Below are 13,129 nucleotides of genomic sequence, written 5' to 3'. Positions count from 1 at the left end.
ACAAAAAGGAGCCTGTGATTCCATCTGAACGTATGTTCACGTGTTATCTCACTTAAATATGATTACTTATTCGTTAAATTTGTGAGTTTAGAGCTTCAACTCAAGCTTAAGCAGAAGTACGAAAAAATGGAGAAGCAGCGTGAGAACTCGGCGCGTGTGGACTCAATTTTGATTCAGCTTATGAAAAGTCATGCTCCGGAGATTGCTGAAAAACTAGAGATGAAGAATAATTTAGTTACACCAACAATGTCAGAAAACCCAGCAACAGCGACGCGCGAGACTGATGGTAGTGGTGTCGAGAATGTCAAGCGGCAAAAGGTTGCTTAATTGATTTACTTCATCGAAGATGAGTGTAAGAAATCTAATATACCAAATAATTTGCCAAAAACACTTAAGTTCATATTCACAAGCAAAACAAAATGTTGATAATTCATCTCAGCTTTGAAATGACATTTATGCATTCACAATTATTAAAAGCACTTCAACAGGAGTGTCAAGCTCATTCCGTCACTGTCGACGTCCTTCACTGCTCCTTTTTGTTCTCAGGGGGATTATACTTGCTGCGCACCTCGTCAACCTTTGCCTTGCCCCGTTGCTTACTATACTCAACGGTATCTTCCAGACTGTCCGCAGCTCCTTGCAGCTTCGCCTTAAGTTTCTCGCTGGACGGTACTTCGCGTGCCAACATCATTCCTGGCTGCTTCATCTTGTTCACACTAGCTTTCCACTTCTTAGGGTACCGACGACGAATCATCATTAATAGAAACAGCGCCACCAAAGGGATGCCAACAAGCGCAACATGCCGAGCGCAAATGCGATCCGTTGGCAACGGCAGACAATATTCACGTTCACCCACATTCTTTGCTGCTTCCGAACTCTGGTGCCACGTATCTTTAGCCTTGTCACCAGCGAATTGCATGGTATCCTTTGCCTTTCCACCGGCAGCTTGCATCGACTCCGATACGCGATTTTTGACGCTCTCCACTCGTTGGCCAAGATCGCTTATCTCTGCACTGAGCTTCTCACTCGCAGTTTTTAAGGAATCCATCACCGTATCGCTAATCGCGTCAGTCGACACGGGAGCAGATTCGGGTAGCCGCGTGTTCTTACGCGCAGAAGCCGCAGCATCGCGAACTGCTTCGTTCATTTGCTCCATCTTACCGCGCGCTTTCTCGCCAAGGGTCCGGGCTTCGTCTTGCAGTTGTTCAAGCGTACGGCGACCTCCACCACTGACATCAGCTTGTTGACGTAACTGCTCTACTTCAGACATAATTTCATCCGCAGTCTCGGATGCAGCCTGTTTGGCGTGTTCTCTGGGCTGGTTCTTTGCCATACTGGTGGGCATTCGCGCCATGTTAAGAAATTGGTTTTTGTACTTTGATGTGTGGGTTAAGACGCGTTTTGTAAAGTGCTTATAACGAGTAGATGCCTAGAATACAGGGACACGGAGATGGTGGAAGAAAAGAAGGATGGCTGGCTCAACGGGCGTGTTTCATCACCTAGCAACGGCAAGTCTCAGTCCGAGACACGAGAAAGATGGGAGAAGAAAATGGCGCTAACGGCGGTGCTGTTCACTTCAACATGAGGTACACCACACTACTCCGTTAGTCTCAGATTTCGATAATTAATTGATGGTGCTTGCTTACTCATCATCTGCGCAAGTAGACGCCGTCGCTGTGTGCCCTCTACAAAACGTGCAATGCTCACAAAGCGTTAAGAAAGATACATCATTACTGGCCGTGGCACAGTCTCAACTTGAGGGTAATGTATGGAGTGGTGGTGTAACACTGCTGGATGCACAGACGAGCGAGCAATTATGCGAATTGCAGCTGGAAACAGGCGTCGCGGCGCTGGCCTGGTGCAGTTCGGACGGCAATGTGCTGGCACTTGGGTGTGATGATGGAGACGTGCGCTTAGCGAAGTTGTCGGCGGATGAAGCATTAATTTTCAAGCCTCTCAGCGGTAGCAACGATGATAAGGATACCGTAACGGATTGGGGACATGATGATGTAATCACGGATGTCAGCAGCTCCATAACTGAAAAGACACATCTTGCCACATGTAGTTGGGACCTAACGTACGTGTCTTACTGTATAGAGTTTAGAGATAACACTAATTTTTGGTGTGTGCGGCAGCGTTAAGCTTTGGGATGTCACAGTCATGGATCAAACGATCGCCACATTTCATGGTATGGACATAATAATTGTATCTTTACTGTCAAATATCAAATGAGCTAATGGTTGACTTGTTTATTTGCAGGTCACACGGATTTGATTTGGGGCGTAGCAATGAATCCAACGCACAAGCACGTGCTATGCTCAGCATCACAGGACTCAACAGTTCAAGTGTGGGATGCTCGTCAATCTCAAGGTGCAGCGCTTTCTATATTAACATTATCACCTGCGTTGTCAGTGGATTGGCATCCCAGACAGCCGGTAATCTTTTCTGTCGGACTAGACGACGGTCGGGTGTGTACGTATGACGTACGTTCACCGCACATGCCATTGGCTCAACATGATACGCACACCGCTGCAGTGCACGTAGTCCGATACTCACCATATCACGATGACGTGCTGGCGACGGGCGGTGACGACGGCAAGGCGTTTGTGACTGAGAGCTGTTCCAAAAATGATTGCAATGCTCGAGAAGTGTTAGGTGGTGACAATCTTTCTGCGCATCGTGACTACGTGCGCGCATTTGACTGGTGTCAACTTATGTCTTCATCATTAACCTCTCAAACCGATACGATACTATTTACAGGATCTTGGGATAAAACAGTACACAAGTGGAATATTGATGATTACTTTTGTGATGAACAAGTACTCGATACAACGTCGGGTAAACAAAGTTTAAATAATTAAAATTTTCTAGACTTTGTTATTCGTTCACCTGGTCGCGTAGCCAAGGTTCTTGAAGTGCTTGCTCGGGTGTAAGACGCTCACACGGGTCCCAAACAAAGCACTTTGTTAAAAAAGCCACAAAATTTACATCATTTGACTTGACTGCATCCATGAAACTTCGTGAGCCGGGCGTTCGTTGTTGGCCCCGCGAATTTACATACGTCTTCGGTACATAATCAACACAGTCCATGACCGCAGGATTAATTACTTCGTCAAACAATATCAAACGTCGCTTGCTGTTGCGCACCATCACCGGTGGAGGCACGTCCAGTACCTCCATAATACAGGCCAATTGATCTTGTTCATTCTCACCCGCATATATTGGATAACCAGTGTGCAGCTCGACAAGGATGCAAGCTAAACTCCACATATCGATAGCGTAAGAGTATGGAAGACCAAGCAACACTTCTGGACTTCTGTAAAATCGGGTCTGGATATACTTAGACATTGGACCCGATTCCAAACAACTGCTGCCAAAATCAATTAGTGTCACTTTATTGACGACTCCATCTGCTGCCACAGTCCCTGCATCTAAAAGTATGTTTTCTGGCTTTAAATCAGAATGAAGAATCTGCTCTCGCTTCAGTAAATTCAATGCCTGTACAAGCTGCGTGGCAATCGTACGCACGCTGTTCATGGGCAGACCGCGGAATTGACGCATCTTGAGATAGTCATAAAGATTCAAACCCAACACCTTGAATACAATACACAAGTGGTTGCGAAACTCAAAATAATTGTCCATACAAATAACATGTGCATCCTTGTCATCTCCAGCTATTGCTTTCTGAAGTTGTGTCAATAGCCTCACTTCTTTGAATGCTTGTGTGTGATACGTCTTTCGATTACAAATCACCTTGACAGCGACCAACGTGCGAGTGCGATGATCAAGACAGCACACAACCTGGCCGAACGATCCTTGTCCTAATGCACTCAAAACTTCGTACCGGTACGCCAAGTGGTCGCCAATTACCACCAAATAGTCGCCATGTTCGTCATCGTACCCATGATTATACAATTTCGTCAAACGATCGTCTAAATTTTCGTCAACGGAATCAGGTAAAGTCTTTTCAGCTTTGCCATTGCGTCGGTCACGTTTATTTGCCAATTTTGATATAAAATATATGTCCTTGTACTTCAGAATTTCCACTTGCTCAAACGCTGTAAGCTCCGCTGCTTTCTGTGCATTCATCAAAACTTGTTCACCAGAACATAACCCCGAGCTTCTCCTAGCCGCGGTCAGCTTTGCTGCAGCCTCTTCGGCATCACTTTCAGCTCTTGCGTTTAAATTCAGCTGTTGAGTGACCTGCAGCTGCTGAAGCCTTCGACGTCCACTTTTTTCTCCACGAGGACGATGCGGCTGCCAAAACTTGCGTTCCTCCGCAGCTACTGACGTTGCGACGACGCTAGTAGATGTTGTTGTTTTGCTTGTGGCCAATAACGAGCTTGTTGTTCGTTGAATGAAGTCCAAAGGCCGCCGGTTAAAAAAAATGTGTGCAATCAGTGGTTTCTTAGTAACTGACGCTTTAGTCTTTGTTGTTGGCTCCTGCGTCTGAAGCTGCTCTATTTTGCACGGCTTGTCGGAAGCCAATCCAGAGCTTGGTGGGGCTGGAGCTAGCGCAGGCAACAGACGCTGCGCTCGACGAAGCTCCATAGAGTGGGATGAAGCTGCCACAGGTTCCATGTTAGATCTGAAATGATGCTAAATTCGGAAGTAAGTTTTAATTTAACAGAAAAGATTTGACGACTTTGCTACGCTCAGAATAACCAGAATGCAATTGATTGACTGGTATAATAGACAAGAATATGTCCAGCATACACTTTTTTTAACACCTGACACAATTTACGAATGATTCGGGTTCGAAAAATGTGAACAAGTTGCTGCTAGGTTCCCAACCTTCCTGAGCGCTATATTGTGCAAACGACACATGACGTTCGTGGTGTTTGTTGCCAGAAGATGCTGTAGCGAGTATTATGAATTTTTTATTGTGCCTTGTTTTGCTCTCGTCTCTTTTTTTTAAGCAAAATCTAGCTTTTTTTCAATATTAGAAGGTTTACTTATTTATTTGTCAGCCCATTCTTACAGAGCTTCAATTTATCAGCTGCTTTATCCATTGATATATTTTCTCATGTGATAAGAGACGATACATCCGACATAAACTTCTTACCGCGGTTTTGGGTCTGTCCATGCGGAAACTGTAACAACACTCTTCTGTTGGCTTCTTACTCATCAGTATCAATCTTTTGGCTCCTCTACATCGAAGACATCATCAGTCAATTTAGTGGAGATCTAGATATGATCGGGACAAGATTGTGCTCAGAAAAATTCGTTTGATTATAAGGAAACACTCACGCATGAGTGTCGTTATGTCTTGGCTGAACCGAATATTCAAATTGAGGCGTGACGGCTCTATGCGATCAAACTGCATCTGACTCTCGTATGCACCAAAGACATTTTGAATGTGCCTAATTTTACCCTTTCCGGCTACATCCAGTACTTCGCCAAGTATGTCAGTCATGTTGGTAGTCATGATGTAAGCCTTTGTTACATATGCTTGGGTTTATATACTGTTACCACCCAAGTTGAAGATTGAGTTCCCCTTCACCGTTCTTGATAAAGTAAGCATCTGTCAAACACCATGACTAAACGGCAATTGTGTCAGGAATTTATTTGTATCGGCTGCCTATTATCATCAATGCGCTGATCTGCATTGATGGGTTGCATCAGGCTTTTCAATCCTTCCACTTCCTCTTCTTTGTATTTGGCACAGCATACATGCTATCGCTCTGAATCCGGACGGAAATGTACAGGCGAATCAATTACTTAAACTCAGGCATATTTCTTAATTAGAGATCTTCACTTTGTCAAAAGCTGGTGTAACTTATGTAATTGCACTGAAATGTTCTACACACAACTTTTTATATCAATTTTGCTACGTACATGACTGCCAAAACCTACCGCACCATCATAATACATTGCTTTTCAATATTAAAGCAGCCCTTCCATCCCTCATGCGATTCCGGCCATGCATTGACATTCACGCCGGTGAAGTGAAACAAATTGTGGGATCTACGCTTACAGATAACGAGAATGTAGAACCAATCACCAACTTTGTAGCATCACAAAGTGCCGGCGAGTTTGCACGGTATTGCTAACCAATCGAAGGCTTTTGCTTCATTATTAAGCACTTTCACATGCTATTTCTTACTAGCATGTACAAGACAGACGGTCTAAAAGGTGGTCACGTCATCATGTTGGGTGCATCGAAAGTCAATACAATCGCAGCTTTGGATGCTATAACTAATTATCCTGGAGGACTTCAAGTGGGTGGTAAGTGTTTTTATGATAAACGTTGTTGTCCTCCTCGAAAGAGCTAATTGATGGTAACTAGGTGGCATCAATGCTGATAATTGCCAGTTCTTTATCGAGAAGGGTGCAAGCCACGTAATCGTTACGTCGTACGTTTTTCGAGACGGTCAGATCGATTTTGAAAGGCTTGAGAAGCTCGTAAAGTTGATTGGCAAGAAACGTTTGGTTCTCGATTTAAGTTGTCGCAAAAAGAAAGATGACAACAAATTTTACGTGATGACGGATCGCTGGCAAAAGTTCACCACAACTTCAATCGAGTGCGTTGCAGTGATAGTTACTTTTTATCTGTGACTCAACACATTGCTATTTTGTATCAAAAGTGAAGCTCTTTTTCTTCGTCTTGCGGAATATTGCGATGAATTTTTGGTTCACGCAGTGGACGTCGAGGGCAAGCAATGCGGTATACAGGTGTCGACTCAATTTTGATTCTGTGTATTGATCTAGAAAATGATAGCTGAACCAAATCTCATTTATGCTATGGATAGCATGAGCTGGTTGGGTTACTGGCAAAGTGGAGCCCTCTTCCCGTTACATACGCTGGTGGAGCCAGCTCAATTGTAAGATCGTACCTTATTGTTTAAATTAAAAAAATTGTTAATTGTTGCTCTCAGGATGATTTGAACTTAGTTGAACGCATCGGTAATGGCAAGGTAACCAACTGTATTCTTAGTATTGATAGACTTGGTTTTATCAGGTTGAAAGGATATCTTGCGAAATGGATACAGGTTGATCTCTCCATTGGCAGTGCACTTGATATTTTTGGCGGCAATATTTCTTATGATGACGTCGTTGCGTGGGACAAGAAGCGCGCAAAAGATATCGTGTAAAAGGCGCTATCACGTTGGTACCACAATGATTTCTTCATTTGTTGTTGAAAGCGTTACATCACTCATTCCTCCACAGTATCTTGAAATTCAATATCTGTTTCCTCGGCTTGAGTTTCTGTCAGTGTCTCAGGCGAAATTAAAGCTGCCGTTTCGTAATGCCGTTGATAATCGTTCCCATCCACTTGTTGCATCTCTGTTGAAAGCACTTCCTGGTTGTAGATGTCACTTTCGTTCCATTGTTCTGGGGAAACTTCGGCACCATCGTTGTTGTGATAAATAGCTTCTTTATTGTACTCATAGCCAGCTGAATCACTCTTATATATTGACGCCTCAGCTACGGCTTGTGCAGCGATCTCAAGTGCCTCTTTTAGCGTCACGATCTCATCTTTATAGCTGCACACAAGGTTGTCAAGCCCTTTACGTGACTCATACTCTCGCTTAAGTGATTCCCGTGCTGCATCCCTCTGCATCTCAACATGAAGCAATTTCTGTACGCAAATAAACACTTAGTTCGACTGTACAAATGCATGGTACAATTGCTCTCACCAATTCTTTCTGCTCTAGTAATTGCCGTGTAATATCATGAGCAGCCCGTTCCTGATCGACAAATTGTCGAATTAATCGCAGCACTCGCCAGAAGCGCAAAACGCCAAATAATCGCACGACTAAAAGTACAACTAGAATGAGTACATAAAGGCATCTTTACTCGTACAGAATGCTTCACCTTTTGTTTGTGCGTACATCTCGATAACAAGTGAAGTGCCGACGATGGCGAGATCCAGCACATAACCAGCTCGAGAGAAAAACTGAAGGCGAAATGTCACAAGCGCAATTCCCAATTCGATCAAGAAGAGGAAGAGCGTAAATCCTGTAAATGACTCGATCAACCGAATGATAATTCGCTCTATAAGCGATGCAATAACTTCTGCACTTGGATATGCTGTTGTATCCTTGTGATCAAGTTGATGCCATGCAGCTGCAAGTTGCTGTCGATCGTGTAAATGAATTTTAATTGCAGTTCCGCAAATATCGAAAGCAATAAGCAGAATCATAATTACTTGAGCTTCTGTGGTCTCTATAAACGTTTGCAGTCTAACACCAATTGACTTGTTTTCATCTTTGTCGTCTTCCAATTGCTTTGAATCATCACGATTTTCACTATTACTATGGTGCTGCGTCTTTACTCGTTGCTGTTTCAGCTTCACCGACGACTTGCTACGATTGTTGTTGCTATGGCGTGTACTACCTGTGGATTCTGCATTGCTTACTATATTACGAGCTGCAGACGTGGACTCCCCAATCTTCGGACGTTCAATCTTGCGCTTTTCCATTTATTCTTTTATTTTTTAATCAAAACTATTTGAAAGGGTGTTTACTAAGATTTGTTAGCGACGCTTTAATTACTTCGCTTTAGACGTAATGAACTGGCATCAACTGTACATCCTCACGACAACTTGAGTACCGTATTCCGTTCCAAATGCAATACTGCCTTCGACAAAATGTCCAGTTGATCCAAATCTACATTCGAGGGTTTGCGGCATACATTCGCCAGTGGCTTTGGCAGAATCAATTGATTTTCAACTGATACTTCCCAGCCTAGCGACGAACAGTCTACGGCAGACAAATCAAACCAATGAGTATAAACAAGACGGCAATACAAAAAGTTACAAATGTCTTACAGTGTATAGCATTTTCGTGTCGAGTAAAACCCAACGCTAGTGCGACGTCACTTATTGAGATAGTTGAATACGCTTGGCTCAGTAACTCAGCTACATCATCACGAGTCGAAACTAAAGTACGAGATAGTAAATGATTAGCGAGAAAACAGATATATAACAACTATTAACGCACTTTTTAACGCCTCAACGAGTCCTTGCAATGAAGGAGACCAATCGTAGTCCATGGCCGCATAAGCAGCTGCAAAATTTCTATTGTCAAGGCACCAAGAGAGTCAATCCATCGCCTTCTGATCCACATTGAAATTCCAGCCGCTTACCTTTGCCAGAGTGCCTTTCCAACCTCCCAGATATTGCGCAACTCTTCAGAACTTTGTTTAATCTCGATTGGAATACGTTTCCATAGAAAACGTGCGTCGTTAAGGTTCTTGGACAATAATACGATCAGTAAATAGCTCGCGTACAAGTCAGAAGTGAGAGCAGCTGGTTGCCGAGAGACAGTAGACGCAGCAATTACAAGCTCGAGCTCTTCCGACACGCTTTTAAGTTCCTGCACAAGTTGGTGTGCTGTCTCGCGATCGCTGGCTGAAGCGTGAGCTGTCAGCAACTCCGCACGTTTTGTCGTTAGTGTTCCGACCAAAGCGTCCATGATAATGAAATTAGGCCGATTTAGATTCTGGATTTTACTAGATTAGATGGATACATTCTAGTCATTCAGAAATAAAGAAAAAAAGCAAAAATCATGGCCACGAGTGAGCAGTTTTTGACCAAGAAATACGAGAAGTGGAACAACTTTCAGGTGCATATCGTCTTCCCTTCTATTCTGTCTTCTACCCTTGTGCTCATTAAATATCTCGTTTCATTACGATCGCGATAACTTCGTGTTTAAAGGACGATTCAGATTCCGACAATGAAGAATTACCTCGTGTACCCACTCAATTTGATGTAGAAGGCGATGGTTTGAGGCTAACATTTACTTTCTTCATCTTGTATTGTACCAGCAACTAACTTCAGTGTTGTGATGTTTATCATGTAGCTAATATCGTAATCAGCACAGAGATGCTATTAACACCTCAACAGGTGGAACGCTATCGAAAACTGGAAAAGAAAAAGCTCGAGGTTTGGCAAGTTGTGGTACGCCAACTTCGTGTATGGTCAGCATCGAGCTCTGGTGCTGAAGAGGGACAAGATGCCGTACCATGTCGACCATACTGCATTTTAGTGAATAATTTGTATCCACTTGGTCAAGTGGTATCTAAGAAAATCTGTCACCCACCTGAAGTATATCCATCAAGTCAAATAGTATTGGAATTGACACTACAAGCGATGGTAGATCCACCGAGCAACACGCCTCAACATCGTCCAGACAAGATTGTGTTTCCAGACAAGAATTATGTTGGACACTTACGTAAAAGCTACTCTGCTCTCGGAATTGAGTGTTCATACTTATCTGAGTCAGATGGCATTGACGCATATATTCAGTACGTCTCTACTAATTGATACACATAGTTCAGATTGTCTTACGTTGTTATATTATACCAGAGAGCTATCGCAACATTTGATTCGAAAAGATCTCGCATCTGTAGCAGAAGTGAGCGAACGCCCTGGTTTGATCTCTGGCGCTGGTGTAACGTCTGAAGCACTTGCCGCTTTTTACGCTGCGTGCGAACAATACGCACAACTCGAACCATGGAATCGCTTTGCAGAACGTCAAGCTATTCAAGTGGATGCAGTGGGTAACGAAGAGCTTAGATTAGACGCACGTCATCACGTCGGTCGAGGCACCATCTTTTCATCCGTTATAACCACGCACACAGATACTGAAGGTACTGGTGATAGCAGCAATCATATTCGTGGCTTGGCACTATTTTTTACACGTGCAGATCTTGAACGTCGCGTATTACCACCTGGAGAGCAACTTGCACTCATGGAAAACCCTGAATTACGTCGATGTGCCAAGTGTGATAAGCGTGCAATCGTCGGTAAAGAACTTAAACGTTGTACACGGTGTCAATGCACGTTTTACTGTGATGCAGAGTGTCAACGTGGTCACTGGAAGGATCATAAAGTTAGCTGCACTCCACCGGGAAGTGCTAGTGGAGACCAAAAAATTGTTTGGGGAGTGAAGGAAATGTCGATACTCTATGGTCCACAGACTTCGGTTCCATTTGACGACTTGGATATAATCTCAAAGTTCTCATTACCAATTGCTAAAGTTAAAGGCGAGTCTTTATATCCCTCTGCAGTAGTATTTCGAAAAGGTGATCCAAGTGTACCAGACTTGACAGAACTGGTTTGGCTCACACGAGCATTGAATGCACAAATTGAAGTGATTGGAAAACATCCTCTCTTTATGCAGACGACAATAAAGGAATTATTGGGATTGGATGATTGTAACAGCGAGCCAAGTAAATTGGAACTTAAGTGTAAAACGCTTGGATTTGATGATCATCTTGTGATCCGAAATAGTACTGTATTGACTATGCAAGATGTAGAAAGATTGCGCGAAATGATGAGGAAGCAATCAGATGGAGATGAAGAAGTTAAGGATCAGGTTCAAAAGAACATGAACGATGATGAAAGTATGACTCATCAAGATGACAAGCACGAGAGTAATAACGAAGCCGGTTCAGTCCTTCAAGATGACAACAAGAGCTGTGTGGTTATGTAATATGGTATCTTGTGATCCTTTATGTGCTTTGCATTTGTATATACACAGATAATGACATTATAAAAAACCGACTGTGACTGTTTCTATGATCCAAACAAAAAAAAGTTGCAAAATAACAAGTAAATTTGTAGATGCTGCTACGAATTATAGACGGTAAACGCCTACCGGTAGAGCTTTAGCTAGTCTTGTTTAAACCTCTCCCATTCGAGCGGGCTTTCCTTGCTGCTCGAATGTGCAGATACATCTTACACTTTTGTACAATTGTGCAAATACAAATATTGTTCCATTTTGCACTTTTGGAGGTATTAAATAGCTGTATTTGTGAAGATGATGAAGTCGTAAGTTTGAAGACAGTTTTTGTATGAAATTTGGTAAATGTGTACATTTAATATTTGTCAAAATAGAGTGAAACTTACTTTATAAGCACTTAACTACTTTGGAGACTTTTATTGTCCAGAAACTTATCCTAACGCGAATTCATTGAGTCAAAGCTTCCGCTTTCAAAAGTGTACGGCTTTCTGTTGCATTTTGCAGCGGGGTTTTTCCGTAGCGTTGCGCTTAAAGGAAGCGTACTTAAGTTCCTATTGAGTGTAAATATTATACTTCTTCAATCATAAAGCTATTTTGATTGCTTGGAGTGTGGCTTATTATCTATATACACCGCGGATATCTTCATTACGGAGTTCTCAGCCTCGTCGTTCTTAAGCAATATTTATCTGCGCAAGAGCAAACTCTCATTGAGCCTCTACTGCGCTTGAATTATCAATTCACTCTTTGTGCACTATAGAACTTGCTCTTAAGCACATTTGCATCAGAAGTACTTGCACTCCATCATATGTCTCAGCAAGCTTATGAGAAAGGCTCGGCTTCTCAACTGGTAATATAACACTATTCTCGGTAGGTGCTCCCTGGTTAAAATGGCCGCAGTCTAGGATCCCTGACCAAAGAATTTTACTCTCACCCAAAAACATGTTCTCTGGTTATCGACAGAGGTGATGGTGCTCCATCCCAACTCTTGACAAACAATGACCCCCTACTGACGACAATGTTCAATTGTCTGGTATTGCTAGCTGCGTTGGGTGGAATACTTACATGCGTATGTGTGTATGCCGTCTGCACAGACCAGCAGAGAAACGAACGTCAGTCAGTCGCTCAACAAGCTCTTTTATTTCCACAGACTCTCATCCATTTTGAGTACCACCCGCGCTTAAAGCGGGAAGTGGTTCCGAAATTTATATCCTCCAAGAGCGTTTACTTAAAGTTTTGGAATTTGCTGAGAGTGCTGATATGGACAGTAGGCGATTTGCGCACCAAGCGAGAAATGTGCATCCTTTCGTGTGCCTTACGTTCTACCAGCCAGCTTCAGTGAAGCAACCGTGGGATTGGAAGTAAGCGGATTCAACTATTTACAGCCCCACTCGTCCCAGATGCAATAGCTCCCGAAGTTGTAACGGGGTTACACTTGCCTTTGTATGTAAGGGCGGGTCACACAAGATGGTGTGACTGTTCATAGGTGAGGATTACTCACGTTGGTGTAATCACACAATGTTGTGGCGACACCGTAGCATGAAGTTAACCCAAGGCTAATTACTCTTCCGCTCAAAATTCAAAACTGATTTTTATTTATTTTCATCTGCGGCAGAGCCGCCTAATTTTAGATCTTTAGATTTTCCTTAATATATACACCA

The 13,129-nt window shown here is 43.1% G+C and overlaps 8 protein-coding genes across 8 annotated transcripts in view; 4 read left to right on the top strand and 4 right to left on the bottom strand.

Annotated features, from left to right (window-relative positions):
* Window positions 1–327, top strand: part of PHALS_10434 (uncharacterized protein) — a gene marked incomplete at both ends in the record, with an annotated part of 617 nt that extends 290 nt beyond the window's left edge. Inside the window, 2 exons of the mRNA XM_024725856.1 lie at window positions 9–30; window positions 92–327. Of these exons, the coding sequence (XP_024576591.1) occupies window positions 9–30; window positions 92–327 (258 nt within the window). The remainder of the gene's footprint in view (window positions 1–8; window positions 31–91) is intronic.
* Window positions 328–523: 196 nt separating this feature from the next.
* On the bottom strand, window positions 524–1,354 carry PHALS_10433 (uncharacterized protein; the record flags this gene model as incomplete). Its single annotated transcript, XM_024725855.1, has 1 exon — window positions 524–1,354. One exon carries the CDS (start codon window positions 1,352–1,354, stop codon window positions 524–526), a length of 831 nt encoding a protein of 276 aa, XP_024576590.1.
* A 182-nt stretch (window positions 1,355–1,536) lies between these two features.
* PHALS_10432 (Polyadenylation factor I complex, subunit PFS2) lies at window positions 1,537–2,861 on the top strand (the record flags this gene model as incomplete). Its single annotated transcript, XM_024725854.1, has 5 exons — window positions 1,537–1,586; window positions 1,666–1,678; window positions 1,749–2,077; window positions 2,136–2,188; window positions 2,260–2,861. The coding sequence occupies 5 exons, from the start codon at window positions 1,537–1,539 to the stop codon at window positions 2,859–2,861; spliced, it is 1,047 nt and encodes a 348-aa protein (XP_024576589.1).
* A 16-nt stretch (window positions 2,862–2,877) lies between these two features.
* PHALS_10431 (cmgc dyrk dyrk2 protein kinase) lies at window positions 2,878–4,581 on the bottom strand (the record flags this gene model as incomplete). The annotated part of the gene is made up of 1 exon (XM_024725853.1): window positions 2,878–4,581. The coding sequence occupies one exon, from the start codon at window positions 4,579–4,581 to the stop codon at window positions 2,878–2,880; it is 1,704 nt and encodes a 567-aa protein (XP_024576588.1).
* A 1,328-nt stretch (window positions 4,582–5,909) lies between these two features.
* PHALS_10430 (phosphoribosylformimino-5-aminoimidazole carboxamide ribotide isomerase) lies at window positions 5,910–7,094 on the top strand (the record flags this gene model as incomplete). The annotated part of the gene is made up of 7 exons (XM_024725852.1): window positions 5,910–6,043; window positions 6,110–6,228; window positions 6,290–6,524; window positions 6,588–6,675; window positions 6,753–6,824; window positions 6,879–6,917; window positions 6,993–7,094. 7 exons carry the CDS (start codon window positions 5,910–5,912, stop codon window positions 7,092–7,094), a joined length of 789 nt encoding a protein of 262 aa, XP_024576587.1.
* Window positions 7,095–7,156: 62 nt separating this feature from the next.
* Window positions 7,157–8,425, bottom strand: PHALS_10429 (hypothetical protein, variant; the record flags this gene model as incomplete). The annotated part of the gene is made up of 4 exons (XM_024725851.1): window positions 7,157–7,582; window positions 7,641–7,759; window positions 7,819–8,080; window positions 8,153–8,425. 4 exons carry the CDS (start codon window positions 8,423–8,425, stop codon window positions 7,157–7,159), a joined length of 1,080 nt encoding a protein of 359 aa, XP_024576586.1.
* A 113-nt stretch (window positions 8,426–8,538) lies between these two features.
* On the bottom strand, window positions 8,539–9,419 carry PHALS_10428 (cop9 signalosome complex subunit 8; the record flags this gene model as incomplete). The annotated part of the gene is made up of 5 exons (XM_024725850.1): window positions 8,539–8,705; window positions 8,774–8,884; window positions 8,946–9,022; window positions 9,091–9,197; window positions 9,270–9,419. 5 exons carry the CDS (start codon window positions 9,417–9,419, stop codon window positions 8,539–8,541), a joined length of 612 nt encoding a protein of 203 aa, XP_024576585.1.
* Window positions 9,420–9,512: 93 nt separating this feature from the next.
* PHALS_10427 (hypothetical protein L916_11931) lies at window positions 9,513–11,441 on the top strand (the record flags this gene model as incomplete). Its single annotated transcript, XM_024725849.1, has 4 exons — window positions 9,513–9,569; window positions 9,662–9,728; window positions 9,807–10,251; window positions 10,313–11,441. The coding sequence occupies 4 exons, from the start codon at window positions 9,513–9,515 to the stop codon at window positions 11,439–11,441; spliced, it is 1,698 nt and encodes a 565-aa protein (XP_024576584.1).
* Window positions 11,442–13,129: the final 1,688 nt, after the last annotated feature.

Source organism: Plasmopara halstedii (assembly GCF_900000015.1).
Source record: "Plasmopara halstedii genome assembly, contig: Scaffold_470, whole genome shotgun sequence".
NCBI lineage: Eukaryota > Oomycota > Peronosporomycetes > Peronosporales > Peronosporaceae > Plasmopara > Plasmopara halstedii.
Note: the sequence above shows the minus strand (reverse complement) of the source record. Positions and strands in the feature narration are given on the sequence as shown.